General features: G+C 39.1%; 1 protein-coding gene across 3 annotated transcripts in view; it reads left to right on the top strand.

The window, feature by feature from the left end:
• Positions 1-6,144, top strand: part of NDUFS1 (NADH:ubiquinone oxidoreductase core subunit S1) — a 28,666-nt gene extending 22,522 nt beyond the window's left edge. For all 3 annotated transcript variants that reach the window (XM_038421977.2, XM_038421976.2, XM_043505631.1), the window contains exons 14-19: positions 119-279; positions 2,991-3,145; positions 3,884-4,059; positions 4,865-4,999; positions 5,180-5,252; positions 5,732-6,144. In XM_038421977.2, coding sequence (XP_038277905.1) covers positions 119-279; positions 2,991-3,145; positions 3,884-4,059; positions 4,865-4,999; positions 5,180-5,252; positions 5,732-5,823 — 792 coding nt within the window. In that variant the 3' untranslated portion in view covers positions 5,824-6,144. The remainder of the gene's footprint in view (positions 1-118; positions 280-2,990; positions 3,146-3,883; positions 4,060-4,864; positions 5,000-5,179; positions 5,253-5,731) is intronic.
• Positions 6,145-17,198: the final 11,054 nt, after the last annotated feature.

Here is a 17,198-nt window from a genome sequence, read left to right as displayed (position 1 = left end):
CTACTGTAACACTATTCATAAATCATTTCTTGGAAATCCTGTTCTATACCAAAACTCAATTTCATTGCCTTAGAATGAGAATTTATTCTTTTTTAAAAAATTTTTCCCCCCCCCTCAGGTCCTTAACCAGGCCAAAAAACCAATGGTGGTGGTAGGCAGTGCAGCACTTCAGCGCAGTGATGGAGCAGCTATCCATGCTGCAGTTTCCAGCATTGCACAAAATGTTAGGACAAAAAGTGGAGTTGGTACTGACTGGAAAGTTATGAACATCCTTCACAGGTTCGTTCTACAGCATTTCTACAGCCTTTCTGCTTTACCTACCTGTGGTATATATTAAACTCTTTATGCCAAGTGTGAAGACTTCTTCTTCTCAGTACAAACACACAGGTTCTAGCCTGCCAAGGCTTATATGTGGAATAAAGCAGCACCTAAAACTAAGACACAATATAACCTAGCAGAAAAGCTTCCATAACCTCTGTTTCATGATTTAGCAAGCATTTCAGAAAGTCACTGGGACTGTTAGCACAGAAGCAAATTTGGGTTTAGAATAGGAGAGGGGTTAACAATATAATACACTACCGTGCCTAGCAGGACATACAGACAATCAATGCTACTTGGTAAGCAAGTACTGTTTACATAGAGGAAAGGCAAAATATCAATAGTGCTTAAGAAGACTGGTAATTGATACTTCTCCTGCATTGTATATAGTTCTCCAGGTAAGATTTTTGCCTTTTTTAATCAAGTGGTCTACTAAATTAAAGTTCCCTGTTAACCAGGTGTATTCTTTTGCACTTTGATATTAAAAGATAGTCATTTAAACTACTTATTAAGATAATTCTTGCTAATGAGCCTGTTTGCTATCAAAAAAGAAAAGGAGTACTTGTGGCGCCTTAGAGACTAACAAATTTATTTGAGCATAAGCTTTCGTGAGCTACAACTCACTTCATTGGATGCATTCAGTGGAAAATACAGTGGGGAGATTTATATACACAGAGAACATGAAACAATGGGTGTTACCATACACACTGTAAGGAGAGTGATCACTTAAGATGAGCTATTACCAGCAGGAGGGGGAAGGAAGAAAACCTTTAGTAGTGATAATCAAGGTTGGACATTTCCAGCAGTTGACAAGAACGTCTGAGGAACAGGTGGCGGGGGAGGGATAACATGGGGAAATAGTTTTACTTTGTGTAATGACCCATCCACTCCCAGTCTCTATTCAAGCCTAAGTTAATTGTATCCAGTTTGCAAATTAATTCCAATTCAGCAGTCTCTTGTTGGAGTCTGTTTTTGAAGTTTTTTGCTGAAGAATAGCCACTCTTAGGTCTGTAATCGGGTGACCAGAGAGATTGAAGTGTTCTCTGACTGTGGGTTGTTTGTGGTTGTTTTTTTGGTTTTGTTTTGTTTTGGTTTTGGTTTTGTTTTTTTGCTATCATGAACTAACTACCACTTTAGGATAACAAGAACCCTAGTTCCATCTAGTCTGTTTTCTGCTTAAGACTGTAACTGAGATACTTTAAATCTGAAATATCTGTTTGTCAATGCCTGTAATGGAGAATATCTTGAGTGAAGTTACTCTTTTACGTGAGTGTAAATCTGGAGAGAGTAACTCCATTGAAGTCAATAGACTTACACTGGTATAATGAGGGAAGAATTTGGTCCACTGAATATAAATTAAATGTACAACACTGATAGCAAAGAAAGGAAATTCACATTAAAATATTGGTGAAACAAAAATAAGTCATTCTCTCCAAATACTACATTTAAAAAGGCATGTAGTATGAGATATCTTTGGATAGTCTCTTCTGTATTAAGACTTCCATGCACATACTGTAGAAATCCATAAGAAAGTTCAATCATAGGAAAGTTTAGGTGCTTCAACAAAAGCTGTATTTGTAATTGTAGCAGATAAACGTATGTAACTATTTATTTTATTTATTTGTTTATTTATTTTTAAATGGGTGGAGGGCACTCCAAAAGGGCTCAAGGGTGTAAAGGTCAGTTTCCTTGTTTTTAAAACCAAAGTATTTGGAAATTCCATATAGGGATCATTGGATGGAGGACAAGCTATGAATTTTTCCAAAAGGGGTAGTAATGTTAACACAGCCTCCAAAACTGTCCAAAAAAAACCTCATCTAAGCTTAAATCTATTTTTCCCCAGCATTACCCTGTTAACAAAAAAAGCAAACCTAATCTCCTCATCATGGGTGAGTAGATTAATGCAAGGCTGCATTAATGGGACAGAGTCAATTTAACTTAAAAATCCATTTCTTCCTTTTTGAAATGTTTGCCTATTAGTACAAGTAACACCTAATATTACTATAAATGTATAAATAGACTTTTTTTTCTTCCAATTTTTATGTATTTGACAACACTCTGTATGGAGAATGTAACATTTTGCAGGTATACTACAGAAACTCTTTAACTAGGGCTGGCCAGAAAATTAGAATTCAGTTGTGAAATGTTGGTTTTGACCCCCTTTTTTTTTTTTTTTTTTTTTTTTTTTTCGTTTCACATCGGGACAAGACCAATCTTTAGCTATATTTTTTGTACACAATTTTGAGCCGCACTCCAGAATAGTCAAAAGCCCAGTGGTCAGGATACTCGCCTGGGATGTGTGGCAAACCCAGGTTTAAGTCCCTGCGCCGCCTGATCCAGGAGAGAGACTTGACCCTAGGTCGCCTGCATCCCAGGTAAGTGCTCTAACCACTGGGGTGCATCTCTCTGGTTATGACCTCGATGTGAGAGACCTTCCTAACAAAAGTAATCAAAACTGACTTAATTTGTGTGTTTCAACTAATCAGTATTTTCCAATAAATGTTTCATCAAATTTCAGATCAGCATTACTTTTAACTGTGGTTTAAAAAAAAAAAAAAGGCAATGGCAAATTGAGATGTATGCCCCTTTTTAAATATTTCAAAGTTGAAAAGGAAATTGTGGGGGAGAACCTGACACTTTATAATCTGTACTAAGACTGTCTGTCCTTGCAGGGTTGCAAGCCAAGTAGCTGCTTTGGATCTGGGTTTCAAACCAGGAGTGGATGCAATCCGGAAGAACCCTCCCAAAGTACTGTATCTTTTGGGGGCAGATGCAGGTTGCATAACACGTCAAGATTTGCCAAAGGATTGCATTATCATCTATCAGGGTAACTAGAACAAATATTTCAAGAAATACTGCCTCAAACAATCTAACCAGTAGGACATAATTATGAATATGACTTCAAATGTTTTTTATTTTTATCATAAAATTTATCATAATATTTTAGCGCAAAATATTTTTAAACTTAATATGCTCACACGGCACTGACATTCCTCCTTCTCACCCCGGTTGAGAAATGGAAAAATTGTTTGAACTTAACTGCTGCAGGGAGTAGTGACTATTTCATATTTTAGGAAAACAAACCTTCCCATGGACTGGATACCTGGGGTTATTGGCAAAAAAAAAAATATACAAATTGGTTTACCCTCCTGATCATGGTGTCAAATCTACTAATGGAAGGCTGTTCTCATTCCAGTCCATGTCACAAAAGTAGTAATTACCAGTGATCTAGATACCATGTTTTCCCACAGCAGTCTCAGCTAAGGCTAAGAATCGAATGGATATGATAGTTCAATCTTCATTTTTGACACTGGTTGTGGTCCAATTAGGCTGCTTATGTTATGGACAAGTAGGACTTTAATCTCCAGGGCTGTCAGTCTTTTCTGAACACTAAATTTACTCAAGCAAAAGTTCAGAAGAAAAATTTCTTTTTAAGAGGAATACAGTAGTTCTAATGTGTTCATACAACGTTCCTCTTGAATTATGCTTACAGATGCCCTATAGTTATTCCTGTGTAGCTTCCCATCAGAACTTGGCTTTCCTCTTTCCATTTTTTTTCCTTCAGGACATCATGGTGATGTGGGCGCTCCCATGGCTGATATTATTCTCCCAGGAGCAGCTTACACAGAGAAATCTGCAACGTATGTGAACACTGAGGGCAGGGCCCAGCAGACAAAAGTAGCAGTAACACCTCCTGGCATGGCAAGAGAGGACTGGAGAATTATTAGAGCCATCTCTGAGGTACCCTAACTGTATTAGAAATTGAAAGCTCTAGTAAGAATCAAATTGGAGCTTGGAAACTGTTTACAGTACCTTTTTAGAATGCAGATTTGTGTTCAGGATTGTGGGTACGAAGTCTCATGGGAGTATGTGTGGGACTGAATTAATATGAAGCAAGACTGCCTTTAATGATGTATGTGGGATAAATGGGATTGTTTTTTCCACTTTGAGATTTTGACATTATTACAGCTTCTAGATATACTTTGAGAATGTATAATGGATGACTTAACTGCAGCAAATTCTGTTAGCCAAGGCAGGATTCCCTAGAGCAACTTGGAAGACGGACTGGGAGCATGCTTTACTGCTTCCCCGAAAAGGAACCGTGTGGGTCCCCTGAGAGTATGTGTGCTGATAATGTCTGGTAGGGCTGAATGCATCCTAACTGGCCCTAGGAGATACGGTTTATCAACCACAGTCTCTTGTAGTGCTGTCCTGAATGCTGTAGAGAGATTTGACTCTACTGCTTGCATGGGAGAAGAGAAGCCACACTTCTGTCCTTGTCCTTCCCCTCTTCCTTGGGTAACAGACAGACAGGCTCCAGCTCTTAATATCCAGAAAACTTCATTACTGGCATCAAGAGATCAACATAATATGTTGCAAATTAAGCACAGGACTAGCACTTTAGTCATTCACTTCTCAAATTAGTGTAACTTTTCTTCCTGCTTCATTGTAGATGTTTGAGTTAATGTTTAAATATTTAATATGTATTGGACTAGAATCAGAGGACTAGATTTGATGGAGTCTTGTGGCTTTTTTTTTTTTTAAGCTAACTGGTGTGACCCTCCCTTACGATAACCTCGATCAAGTAAGGAACAGATTGGAAGAAGTTTCTCCTAACCTGGTCCGATATGATGATATAGAGCAAGCTAACTACTTCAGCCAGGCGAATGAGCTCTCCAAGGTATTGAACATTTAAACTATGAGCATCAAGCTATGTAAGAGGCTTGCTTATATGTAGTACTAAGCACACACTGCACTCTACAGCAGGAGAGCATAGTCAAAAAAGTACTGTGGTAACACAGTCCTGCCTCATAGGGGAGTGCTTAATCTCCTAATATACCTTCTTTCTTTTCCATTGCAGTTAGTGAATCAACAGTTGCTTGCTGACCCTCTTGTTTCACCTCAGCTCACAATTAGAGATTTCTATATGACAGGTATGTGGTCACAACCTTACTTGATGAAAGTAGAATTGTATTAACTCATCTCACTCTTATAGCTTTGCTGTGTTATTTCATTAGAGTTACATTGTAACACACAGATGCATAATTAATTAATTGTAAAGGTGCTTCCAGAATATTAAGACCCCTTAAAGGGACACCAACATACACCATGCTTCTGTCTGGAAAACTTTGTACCTACTGTTCTTACCTAAGACATCTAAGATCAGAGGGCTGAATGCTACAGACTTGTAATCCTTATTCAGCCAAAATTCCCAATGAGCTCAATGGAAACTTGTATGAGTAAGGTCTAGAATTTGGTCCTGTATTTTCAACTAAGTATGTGTGGGGTTTTTTATATTCCCCAGATAAAGATTTTTAGTAAACCATGGGGTTTTATGACTTTAGGTCTCTCTGTAGGTCTATTGGTTGTGTTCTGAAATGAACACTCAATACCAAAATAAATGTCTTCACAGATCCAATCAGTAGAGCATCCCAGACAATGGCCAAGTGTGTGAAAGCAGTCATTGAAGGTGCTCAGGCAGTAGAAGAGCCATCCATCTGCTGAAGAATGTAATCACACCGCTACCAAAATCCATCAGATATTCTAGTAATATGTTGGTATGACTAACTTTCAAAAAAACAATTATTTTATGGTGTTACACTTTATGTTCACATCTTCATGAAAACAGTTCAGATCGCCTAATCTGGGGCTATCAGTGTGCTTGGAAATTAAACAACACTGTTTATTGGACCTAAAAAAATATGAGTACAGTGATTGTGTACAAACATGGTAGATTATTAAAATTAGTTCATTTCCTATGTAAATGGTTTGTATGGCTTGTGATTCTCTTGCATAAAAATAAAGATTTAAAACATAAATCTTAAACAAGTTTTTAATATGACAAAAATTCTGGAAACCAATCTTTCACTTCCAGTGTATCTGGAAATCTCAATTATTTGACACTTTTTTAAACATCCCTTGTAGTTGCAAAGATTCTACCATTGTATACAGAAGGCAAAACCCATGTACTACCACCCTGAGTGACACATCTCCTTTCTCTTCATTCTCTTCCCTACACCCATTTACAACTCTCAGCGCAAAGAACTAATAGGTTTGCTGATGCTTGTATTCTTTCATTTGGTGAAGATAGGAAAATACATGCAAGAAATAAAATCTGTATGGCATGTAGTCTCTTAAGTAAATTGCTCTCTATTTGGAAAAACTGGAAAATTGCCACACACAAAAAAGCCCTCAAAACAAAACCTGAATCACTTACCATGAGGGAGGTTGCAGTGATTAGAGAAGGCGCTCATTCCTAGAGTACTTTAAATCTGGATTTGATCTGTTTTCTCCCTGCATTACTCCATTCTGTTACAGAAGCAATAAAAGATGTAGTTTCAGAGCGACTTCAAGTATTAAGTCCCATCAACTTGAAGCCCCAAAAGCTGCCAGTTTGCAAGGTAAAGAAAGGAGAGTTTGCATTATCTGAAAACATTCATTAAATGTGTCAAAAATAAATAGCATAACTTTTTTTTTTTAAAATGATTTCAAAATAAGACTGCAAGTCAGTGGATTTTCTGCATCCTTCAAATTCAGTCTTGGACTGAGAACCACCAGTACCTTGGCTGACAAAATATTGTTACAGGCAAGGTTCTTGAAACTGAAAGGCATTTACAGCAGTTTGGGCAAAAAGTTAAGTAGCCTATCCTGTAGTTTACTATGTGCAGACTGAATTGCTTTCAAAGGGTATGGCTAAAGGGGGATAAAACCCCCACAGCTGGCCCAGGTCAGCTGACTCTAGCTGCAGGGCTAAGTGTTGCTGGGTAGAGATTCAAACTCAGGTTGGGGTCCCACAGCTTAGGCTCGAGCCTGAATGTCTTCATGGCAATTTTTAGCCCTGCAATCTGAGCGCTGAGAGCCTGAGTCGGCTGACCTTGGCCAGTCGCAGCCATGCCATGGGGCTTTTATCCTTGTGTAAACATAACTTTATATCCTGATAATATTCTGAACATGAATTTATGTAGTGTTAACTTAGAATAAAACAGCTCTAGGAAAGGCATGAACAATCTAAAGCCCCATCCTGAAGCTCAAAGCCAAATTAAAAAAGAGGGTAACTTTACACACAGGGTTTGAAGATAAGTAGGTAAGATTCTAGTAATCTCTGGAGACAAGGAGGTTTTTTCACCCTCCCACAGTTACTTCTGCTGCAGGCTGTGTCAGTGTCAAACTGTGAATAAGTTGAATTAGAAGTATACCAAAGAGGAAAAAATACAGATGAGTAAACTAACTCACCCAAGACTTCCCTCAAGCTTCTTCCTAAGAGACACAATGCAAGCTCCCGCTAGGTCAATGGGGAGAGGCAGCAAAATCCCACCTCAAACCTTGGCTCCAGACACATGCCCCACACAATATTTGCAAGAGATGGCTGAGCTAACCCACAGCAAAAACATACTCTTCAGAGAGAGAGAGAGAAAAAACATTTTAACATTAATTCCTAGTGTTGGCTTCTGAATCTATGGAAGCAGATGAAGTCGTGTAGGATGGAAAGGAGGGGACTTAGGGCCACGGATGCAAAGGGGGAGGGCAGGAGGAATAACCATCAAAGGATATGCTGAAATAGTGGGCAAATTGGTAGGAGAGGAACCAAGAGAGGCCAGGGGCATAAAAGCCAAAGAAAGACAGTGTCAAGGAGCGAGTAAGGAGTATCAACAGTACATGAGACTCAAGGCCTTCATTTATTAATAGCCTTAAGGTATTGATACACTAGACACATTTTTAATCCAAGTGTCCTTCGAATGATTTCTGAACAAGCTGTCATGTCATTTAGGGCAGTTACTATTGGTATAAAACAATCTTTTACATATGTATATTACTCTCACCTCCAACAATTTGCACACACCACCAATGAAATGCAGGGGTGGAGGGATATAGGCTGCTATTGCATAGCACTGCAGTGGGGAGGAAGGCAATATTTTGTTCAAGGACAAGCCTCCTGCTCTTTCAAAATGTGTCTTTAAGAACTATGCAGTGCAGAGTGGATATTCAAAATTTTGTCCAAAGACACTACATGGTATATTGCATGGTGCAACAATCTGTGTCCTTTGAAATGATGGAGTTCAGTCAAACTTGTGGTTACAAGGAATCAAGATATTTAAAAGTAGATGCTTACACTTCCTAAAAATTTAGTGTTAAATATTTTCATGCCTGGATTAGTAGTTTACGAGTCTCTGTGGAAAGCTTGATATTTATATATGTACTTTGTGCATGCATCCATAACCCATAATGCTAAATAAATCTGCTACTAAATAATTTCTTCTGGCAGCACACTCATCCATTCTGCTACAGTGCAACAGTGTCTAAAGCTGAGAAAGCCCTGGAGACTCTGAGGCCTTTCCCTGCTCAAACCTGCTTCCACTAAAATAGTCATTGTGAGGCATGTAGTAGTTACTTAAACTGAGAACAGTTTGGGGAAGCATTATCTACATTTAAGATCAGGAGAGATTCCAAAATTTATTTTATTATAATAATGCAGTTTTGAGCATGCTTAAATACAATTTCAAAGGAAATTAATACTTGATTCAAATTACTTTCTTCTTGTCACCCTTTCCTACACCTGTTGGCCTGTCTGAATTAGCATATAGATGAAAAACAAGTGCATCCAGGGGACAAATCCAGCTAAGAACAGAAAACTTTGACCCAGATCTTCAAAGATATTTAAGCTCCTAGCTTTCATTAATTTCATTCTAAGTTAGGAGCCTAAATCCCTTTGAGGATCTCAGCCTTTACATCTAACAAATAACCCACAAAAGGGACCATTAAGGCCTTGCCTCCTAGAACCTGGCTACTCCTCGTGCTTTAGGACATACGCCAATCTCTTAACAGGTTATGAAAAAACTTCCCCTGTAGGCAGTTTGCTATAAAATGGTCTGTTATGGAGCATCTTATATTGTCCCCTGAAGCATGTGGTACTGGTCTGTCAGTGACAGAATATTGAACTAAATGGGCCAGGGGCTTTACCCAATATGGAATTCTGATGTTCCTAATTTGCAGTAATGACAGGGACACCCACTGTGAATGACTGAAATTTATGATTTAATGCATAGTTGAACTAGTAGAATAAAAAAACCACAAAGGATAATAAGGCAAAGAATGTAGTTTATTAATTTCAGTGATTTTAATTTAGGAAATATCAATAAATGTATACAAATATACTAGTAAATACATTCGTATATTTTGAATTACAAAATGGAAGTTTTACTAACATGAGACTTCATTACAGTGTTCTCTTATGATTTTATTACCTTGTTTATTTTCAATTTACAAAAGTCTCAATAGATGCCCACCCCATGATCTGGAAGACATTAAAACACAGTAGTATTCACACTATTACATCTTCGCTGAGATTTAGGGGAACATTGCTAATTTTTTTTAATGTGCATTGATTAATGAAGTGCAGATTAGCGAGGTTCCACTTAATGTTTTTAATAATTATTAAATTAATTAACTAATTCAGTTATGTGGAAATTAGAATGTAGGCCTACTCCCAAGTGGTTAAACGGTTAAGAGCTTAATCCTCCCATTAAAATAAATATCAAAATACACATTTATTTCAATGGAATAGGATCAAGACTTAACAGCCGATGGACATGCAGTGCACTAATTCTTTTCTCTGTGTCAGTTTGCCACTTTATATGGGTCCTAATACAAAGCCCAACAAAGTTAATGGAAATAATCCCTTTGTATGGATCTTAGATCCCGTTCACACACTTGATCAACAAGTCATCAGTCAGAATAGTTATCTAGCATGAAGAATTCTACTGGATTAAAAGGAAGAATATATTTGCAATAAAAATAACTATAAGGCTCTTGATATATTTGATAGCACATAACTACTTATTCATTTACATATTGCAGCTTTTCAAATTGGTTTAACTCAGGTGATCTGGGACTCCTCTCTTCCTTGACAGTGTAACAATTCCTAGCAGGCTAGATGGATCAGACTCTACTGACAGCTATAAACTACTTAAGCATAAACATTAATGTAAATGCATCCGATGAAGTGAGCTGTAGCTCACGAAAGCTTATGCTCAAATAAATTTGTTAGTCTCTAAGGTGCCACAAGTACTCCTTTTCTTTTTGCGAATACAGACTAACACGGCTGCTACTCTGAAACCCACAAACTACTTTGTTGGTCTGCCATGTTTGTCAGGTTCTCGTAAGAGAAAATTACCTTTCAAATGTTGTGTTTGACATCCTTAAGAGTCACAAATTTGTCCAGACCTTTGACAGCTAAGTCTGTTAGAAAAGCATACATCTTAGAAAAACAGATAGGCCAAAGATACTTGTTATTTGTATGAATGTTTGGTACGAAGTTAGAAGGCTTTGTTTAAAAATAAAAGGCAATTCTGCAAAACAAAAAACACATTCCTGTACAGAGGGCCCACCCAAGCCTTCACACTGAAATTTAACTGATGCCCATAGGGTCAAGGCACATAAAGTCAATGTCTTTGAGGCCCTAAAACCTCAATAATGTAGCTTTGTGCTGGGTGTTAGAGAGGTGAAATCCATTCATGCCCAAAATCGGGCACCAGGGCAAAGGTTGCAGAACAGCATCACCACAGCCACTGCTTGGGCCTCTAGGCTGATGTAACAGCTGTAACCTTAGCCTACCATGCTACTTCCATGGTATGCTGAGACACTGAATCCATGCATGTTAGTACCATGGCTTTTCTCTTGGCTATCCTATGCCTGCCCTGTTTGGGGCCAGTGTGGAATCTCCTTCTGCAAGCTGCAGAAATTACCCACTCTCTGATTCATGCTGCACAGCCCCACGCAGGCTTACATGGTACGCTGGCCTTCCATCCCTGACAACTTTACACTTACTGCAGAGTTTGTCAGCAAAGAGGATACTACAATGATAATGGCATTCCGTAGCTAAACATACTCAAAAGAAACTATATCTCATCTGTTTAAACCATTGAGGGCTGTATCCCAGTGCACAAGAACTTAGAAAGTCTGCTATAAGGCACAAATTAGCAATCTCTTCTGAAATCTTTGCAACATCTTCCTGCTTGCTTAATTTTCATAACTAGGGAGATCACAGTGTTTGTTTAAAACAAAGCAAAAGAAAAATGCTTTGCTGTTTAATCTGTGCACTGCCATGCAACAATTTCAGTTAAAAGAACAGTTAAAAGTTAATTTCAGTTAAAAGTTAATGCCCTTGACCCCAGAAAATATTTACTCTTTGCAATATGTGAACTGTAGTTGTAAAAGTATTTTATTTCAGAAATTAAGATTATAAAAAAAAAATGGAAGAAGAATGTGGTTTAGTGTGTCCAAGAGGCCTCTGGATAATCACCTCCCAAGCAAGCTTCCATCACAAAGCGGATACGCTTGGTTCTAGAGATATTCAACAACATTACGCTTGGTGCTCTTTGCTCAGTGTGAGTTCTTGGAATACCATTGTCTAGCCTTGTGGAGGCCTCTTTCCTCTGCCACAGGTCAAGTACTACTGCAATGGCAGTTACAGCTAGGTGTGAAGTAGCCCAACCTGACTGAGGCCCACTCAAGGCCTTGCCTATATTTTGGATTGCCAGGTGCGCAGTTTTCGACCGGAACGCCCAGTTGAAAAGGGACGCTGGTGGCTACACTCAGCACCACCAACCGGGCTGTTAAAAGTCTGGTTGGCGGTGCTGCAGGGTTAAGGCAGGCTAGTTCCTACCTGTCCTGGCCCCGTGCTGCGCCCCGGAAGCGGCCAGCATGTCCGGCTCCTAGGCAGGGGGGCTACAGGGCTCTGCGCTCAGTACTGGCTCTGCACTCCCACTGGCTGGGAACCATGGCCAATGGGAGATGGTGTCTGCGGGCAAGAGCAGCGCGCAGAGCCTACTGGCCCCGCTCCCCACCCAGGAGCCGGACCTGCTGGATGCTTCCAGGGCGCATCGCAGTGCTAGAACAGGCAGGGAACCTGCCTTAGCCCCGCTGACTGGGAGCCACCCGAGGTAAGCCTGCATCCCAAGCCGAGCCCTGAGCCCCCCCACAACCCAGAGCCCTCCTCCCACACTCCAACCCCCTGCCTCAACCCGCAGCCCCATCCTCCACTCCGAATCCCTCGAACCCTCCCCAAGCCCTTCTCCTGCATCCCAAACCCCTCATCCCTGGCCCCAGCCCAGACCCTGCCCCCCAGCCCAGAGCCCATACCCCCTCCCACACTTCAAATCCCTCAGCCCTGCCCCCCAGCCTGGAGCCCTCTCCTGTATCCCAAACCCCTCAGCCCCAGCCCAGAGCTCGCACCCCAACTCCCTGACCCAGCCTGGAGTCCCCTCCTTCACCCTGAACTCATTTCTGTCCCCACCCCAGAGCCTGCACCCCAGTTAGAGCCTTCACCCCCTCTCACAGCCCAACTCCTTGCTCCAGCCCAGTGAAAGTGAGTGAGGGTGGGAGAGAGTGAGCCACCGAGGGAGGGGAAATGTAGTGACTCAGGGGCGGAGCCTCAGGGTAGGGGCAGGGCTAGGATGTTCGGGTTTTGTGTGATTAGAAAAGTGGTGAGCAATCCGTGGGCCGCACACGGCCCGTCAGGATAATCTGCTGGCAGGCCACAAGACAGTGTTTAAATTGGCCATCCACAGGCACAGCCGCCCGCAGCTCCCAGTGGTCGCAGTTTGCTGTTCCTGGCCCATGGGAGCTGTGGGAAGTGGTGGCCAGCATGTCCCTGTGGCCCACGCCACTTCCCGCAGCTTCCATGGGCCAGGAACGGTGAATTGTGACCACTGGGAGCTGTGGGTGGCCATGCCTGCAGATGGCCAATATAAACACGGTCTCGCGTGTCGCCCACCACTGGATTAGCAAGTTGGCAACCCTATATATCCCCAACTGTGCCAACTGCCTCATTGGATACCACCAGCAACACATGATTGTGGGGGTTTAGTGTCTGAATAAAAAGAGTTAATGTGAACACTTGTGCTATAACTCTAGCGAGTTTGTTAGTGAAGACAAGCCCTTAGATTGTAAACTCTCCAGGGCAGCGTTTTTTCAGTAGATGTTTGTACAGTGACTACTACAATGGAGCTCTGAACCCTCATTAGGGCCTCAAGATACTAATGCAATATATAAAATAAATAATAATAATATACAGAAGCCTCAGGAGCAACCTTTGCAAAACAAATAAAGTCTATGCATTAACTGAGGAAATATTTTAATATATAAAAGTTTGAATTTCTAGTTAAAGTTTTAATACAAACTTGTACTGCCTTTGAAAACACAAACAAACCACATTATGCAACTCAAAAGCTGAAAGCAGCACCGTAAGAGAGTGCAATATCTTATCAGAATTTAGATTAGAAAAGACCTAAATATTCACCTAAATCACCTCACTGGGGGCCAGTTCATTGAGTCATAGAGTTTTAGGCCAGAAGGGAGCACCAGATCATCTGGTCAGATTTCCTTTATATCTCAGGCCACCAACATCACCTGCACCCACCCACTGAACCAGTTCAAAATTGTTCCTTACAATATATTTTCCATTGCTCTATCCAGTCTTGTTTCTGGTTTGGGAAACCCTTTTACAATTTACTAAAACTTACCATAAGGAAATATGTTCTGATATTTGACCCTAAACTTCTCTCTCTTTTGGCCTAAACTGTTTATTTTTGCCCTGTTACTCCTAGCTGCCCTCTAGAGCACCATAAACAATTCTTCTCTCTCCTCCGTGTTTAATCCTTTCAAAAACATGACCTTTAGTTCAAATTTGGCTTTGTGCAAGAAAATTTCTGAATTAGAGCTACTGTCTATTTAGGGCTTTTCCCCTAATATTCACCTGGATTTCTAAAGAAGAGAGGCTCTCACCAAGGTTAAAAAGCATTTGAAGACTTTGGAATTGAGGATGTTCATGCAGGTTGAGTGTGTACGTAATTTTATGGAACTATATTGGGATACCCACATTTTGCCCAATTGAAAGCATCCCTTTCAGTTTTATACTTTTCAAAGTGGATTCTGAAATTTGATTATTTTGGATTTTGAGGAGAACAGAAGAGAGGAAGAGGCATTAAAACCTGCACAGGTTGTGGCCACCTGTAATTGCCATATTGCAAACAGTTTGATATTGCAGGGATAGTTACTGTAGCATTGTACATTTAAGCGCCATCCTGCAAAGATACATATTTAAATTTAGGCATGTATATGTGAAAAATTAAAGCCTGCAAAGTTAATTACATTGGGCCAGACAACAGAGAAGGAAATAATATAAATCCTATGTTCAAGATACCTGAAAATGTTTTAAAAGGCATTTCTGTTACATAGTGCATCATGTGCATTTCATTTTAACAAGATTCAGGAAACCCAAATCCATGGGGACAGACAGTTAACATTGCTGTATTCTCTGGAATCTGAGCTTTTTCCAGTGGTGCATATTATCTTTCCCAGTGTAAAATACTGAAAAATACTGCCTTTTATTAGAACCTCTGTTCATAGCATAACAATAGCAACAAACACGATGTGAAGTTTACAAAAACTAGAATTAGCCTGGAGAAAAAAAGTTAGATGGGACTTGACTAAGTATTCCATAGTGACAGTATAAAGGTATAGTGAAAACTAATCATTCCTTTGTTTTTACCCTTTAACATAATACTAGAACAACAGATCACTTGATGGGGAAATCCTGAATTCTGTACTTAGGCAAACTCCCATTGACTTGAAGGGAGTTTTATACAAGTAAGTACTGAGTTAGGGTCCTGATCTTTCAACATTTATACATTGCTTAACTTTACTTCTGTGAGTAGCCCCATTGATTTTATAGGATCAATTCATGTGAATAAAGTTAAATATCCGTATGTTTGTAGGATTAATGACTAAGAATAGAAGAATTTGGCCCTTCATTAATTTAGAATAAAATGAAAGGAAATACTAGTTCATAACTTGTGAATTCACTGTTACAGAAGGTCATTGAGTCAAACACGGTCATTGAATTTTTTTAAAAGGTTGTATAATAACATAACGATCAATCACATTTGTAACCATTGTACATTTATAGGTATAATATACAAAAATATTTGTTATAAACATGCTATGATAAAGATAATCAGATTTCATACTTCAAGGCATAAGATGATCACTGACACAATGGAAGAGTCAGAAGGAAGCTCTTGATTATCCCATCATCACCCTATATTCAATTTTGCACAAAGAGTTAGGTGCATTATGGTTTTGTTTTTAAAATTCTACTGCCAGAGCAAGATACTGGATTTAATGGATCAATATTTTGAATCAGTAAAGCACTTCTTTTGTAACTTCTCCATGCATTCTATCAGGGTGCAACCTCCTAGTCTACCATAATGAGTTAACAGTTAACAGTATTTTTTAAATAGCCAAAACAAAATATTCTACTTAAGCTCACGAAAGCTTATGCTCTAATAAATTTGTTAGTCTCTAAGGTGCCACAAGTACTCCTTTTCTTTTTGCGAATACAGACTAACACAGCTGCTACTCTGAAACCTTTTAAATTAAGGAATCAGAATGCTAGAAAAATTGGAGATATTGCAACACCTGATTTCAGATATTCTGAAATATGAAACCACTATAAATGTGGAGGACTCAGAGAATTCTTGATTTATTTCAGAGTTCATTCAAGAGAGATTTCAGAGTAGCAGCCGTGTTAGTCTGTATTCGCAAAAAGAAAAGGAGTACTTGTGGCACCTTAGAGACTAACAAATTTATTTGAGCATAAGCTTTCGTGAGCTACAGCTCACTTCATCGGATGCATTCCGAAAGCTTATGCTCAAATAAATTTGTTAGTATTAAAGAGAGAGAGAGACAGAGGGCTATGCCAATTTAATTTCAGCACTGATGTTACTTCAAACTGCAATTTAGCCAACCTAGAACCCACATCATATTAATAACATTTACAAACCTGCAAAATTTGCAGTTCTCTACTATATATCTCCTTAGTTTTCTAATTATGTCCTCCTCCATGCAGGCAAAACAGAACAATGTATTTGCAGTTGTTCATCCCTACATAGAACTCTGATGAATCTCACTGCATGCAATGTTATCTCACTCATCCGCTGAACTGAGTGTGGATGTTTTCACTTACAGATACCTAGTGGCATCTCACATTATTTTAACAGCATTTCATACATTTTATTCAGTCTAATCAAAGCACCTTAAAAAAACCCTTTCAATAATAGAGGCATTTTTAAAATATCTTATAGAATAAATGAATATTGTCTCTCAACTTTGCAAGTTTAAGTCAGGGATACCATTGCTCATAAATATCAGGAACAAAGCACCCAAATCAAAACAATCTCTGAAAAAGAATCAAAACAGATTTTAAAAGGCTGCAAAATGCTTTGATTTAAAAAAAAACAAAACTCAGCTATTGTATTAAAATTTGTTGCTATAAGTTTTATTTTTCACTTCCCATCTTTTATGGACAGACAATGCCAAAATTATGATGGACCAACATAGATATGTGACAGGTTTTACTTACTTGTATTAAAACCCTCTCTACATATCTCTTTGCCCTGTGAAAAAACCAAATAGTTGCATCTACCTACCTGTACATTCAATCTGCTTTATTTACAGTGTCTCGAGAGAGACAGAGAGGACACCATGATACATAACTGCCAGACTATCCCACATCAGTTTCAGCTTTTACTCTGAATAAAAGAGTACCATCATAACACAAGTCATATCAATGAGTTTCTTTCCAGACATCAATTTTTTAAAAACTGCCACCCAGAGACAGGAAAAAAAGTGATCAACTTTGTACTTTATGGACTACAGAATAAAATAAATTTTAAAAACCCCAACCTCTCCCTCTGAATTAAAAATAAATCAAACAAATGAACTTACTAAGAAGAGATTTTCTTTTTTGACCCATCCTTCTTTTAAAAAAAAAAAATTTTTTTTTTCAGACAAATGAGCTTCACTGATTATAAAGGAAAATA

Source organism: Dermochelys coriacea, chromosome 11 (genome assembly GCF_009764565.3).
Source record: "Dermochelys coriacea isolate rDerCor1 chromosome 11, rDerCor1.pri.v4, whole genome shotgun sequence".
Taxonomy (NCBI): Eukaryota; Metazoa; Chordata; order Testudines; family Dermochelyidae; genus Dermochelys; species Dermochelys coriacea.
Note: the sequence above shows the minus strand (reverse complement) of the source record. Positions and strands in the feature narration are given on the sequence as shown.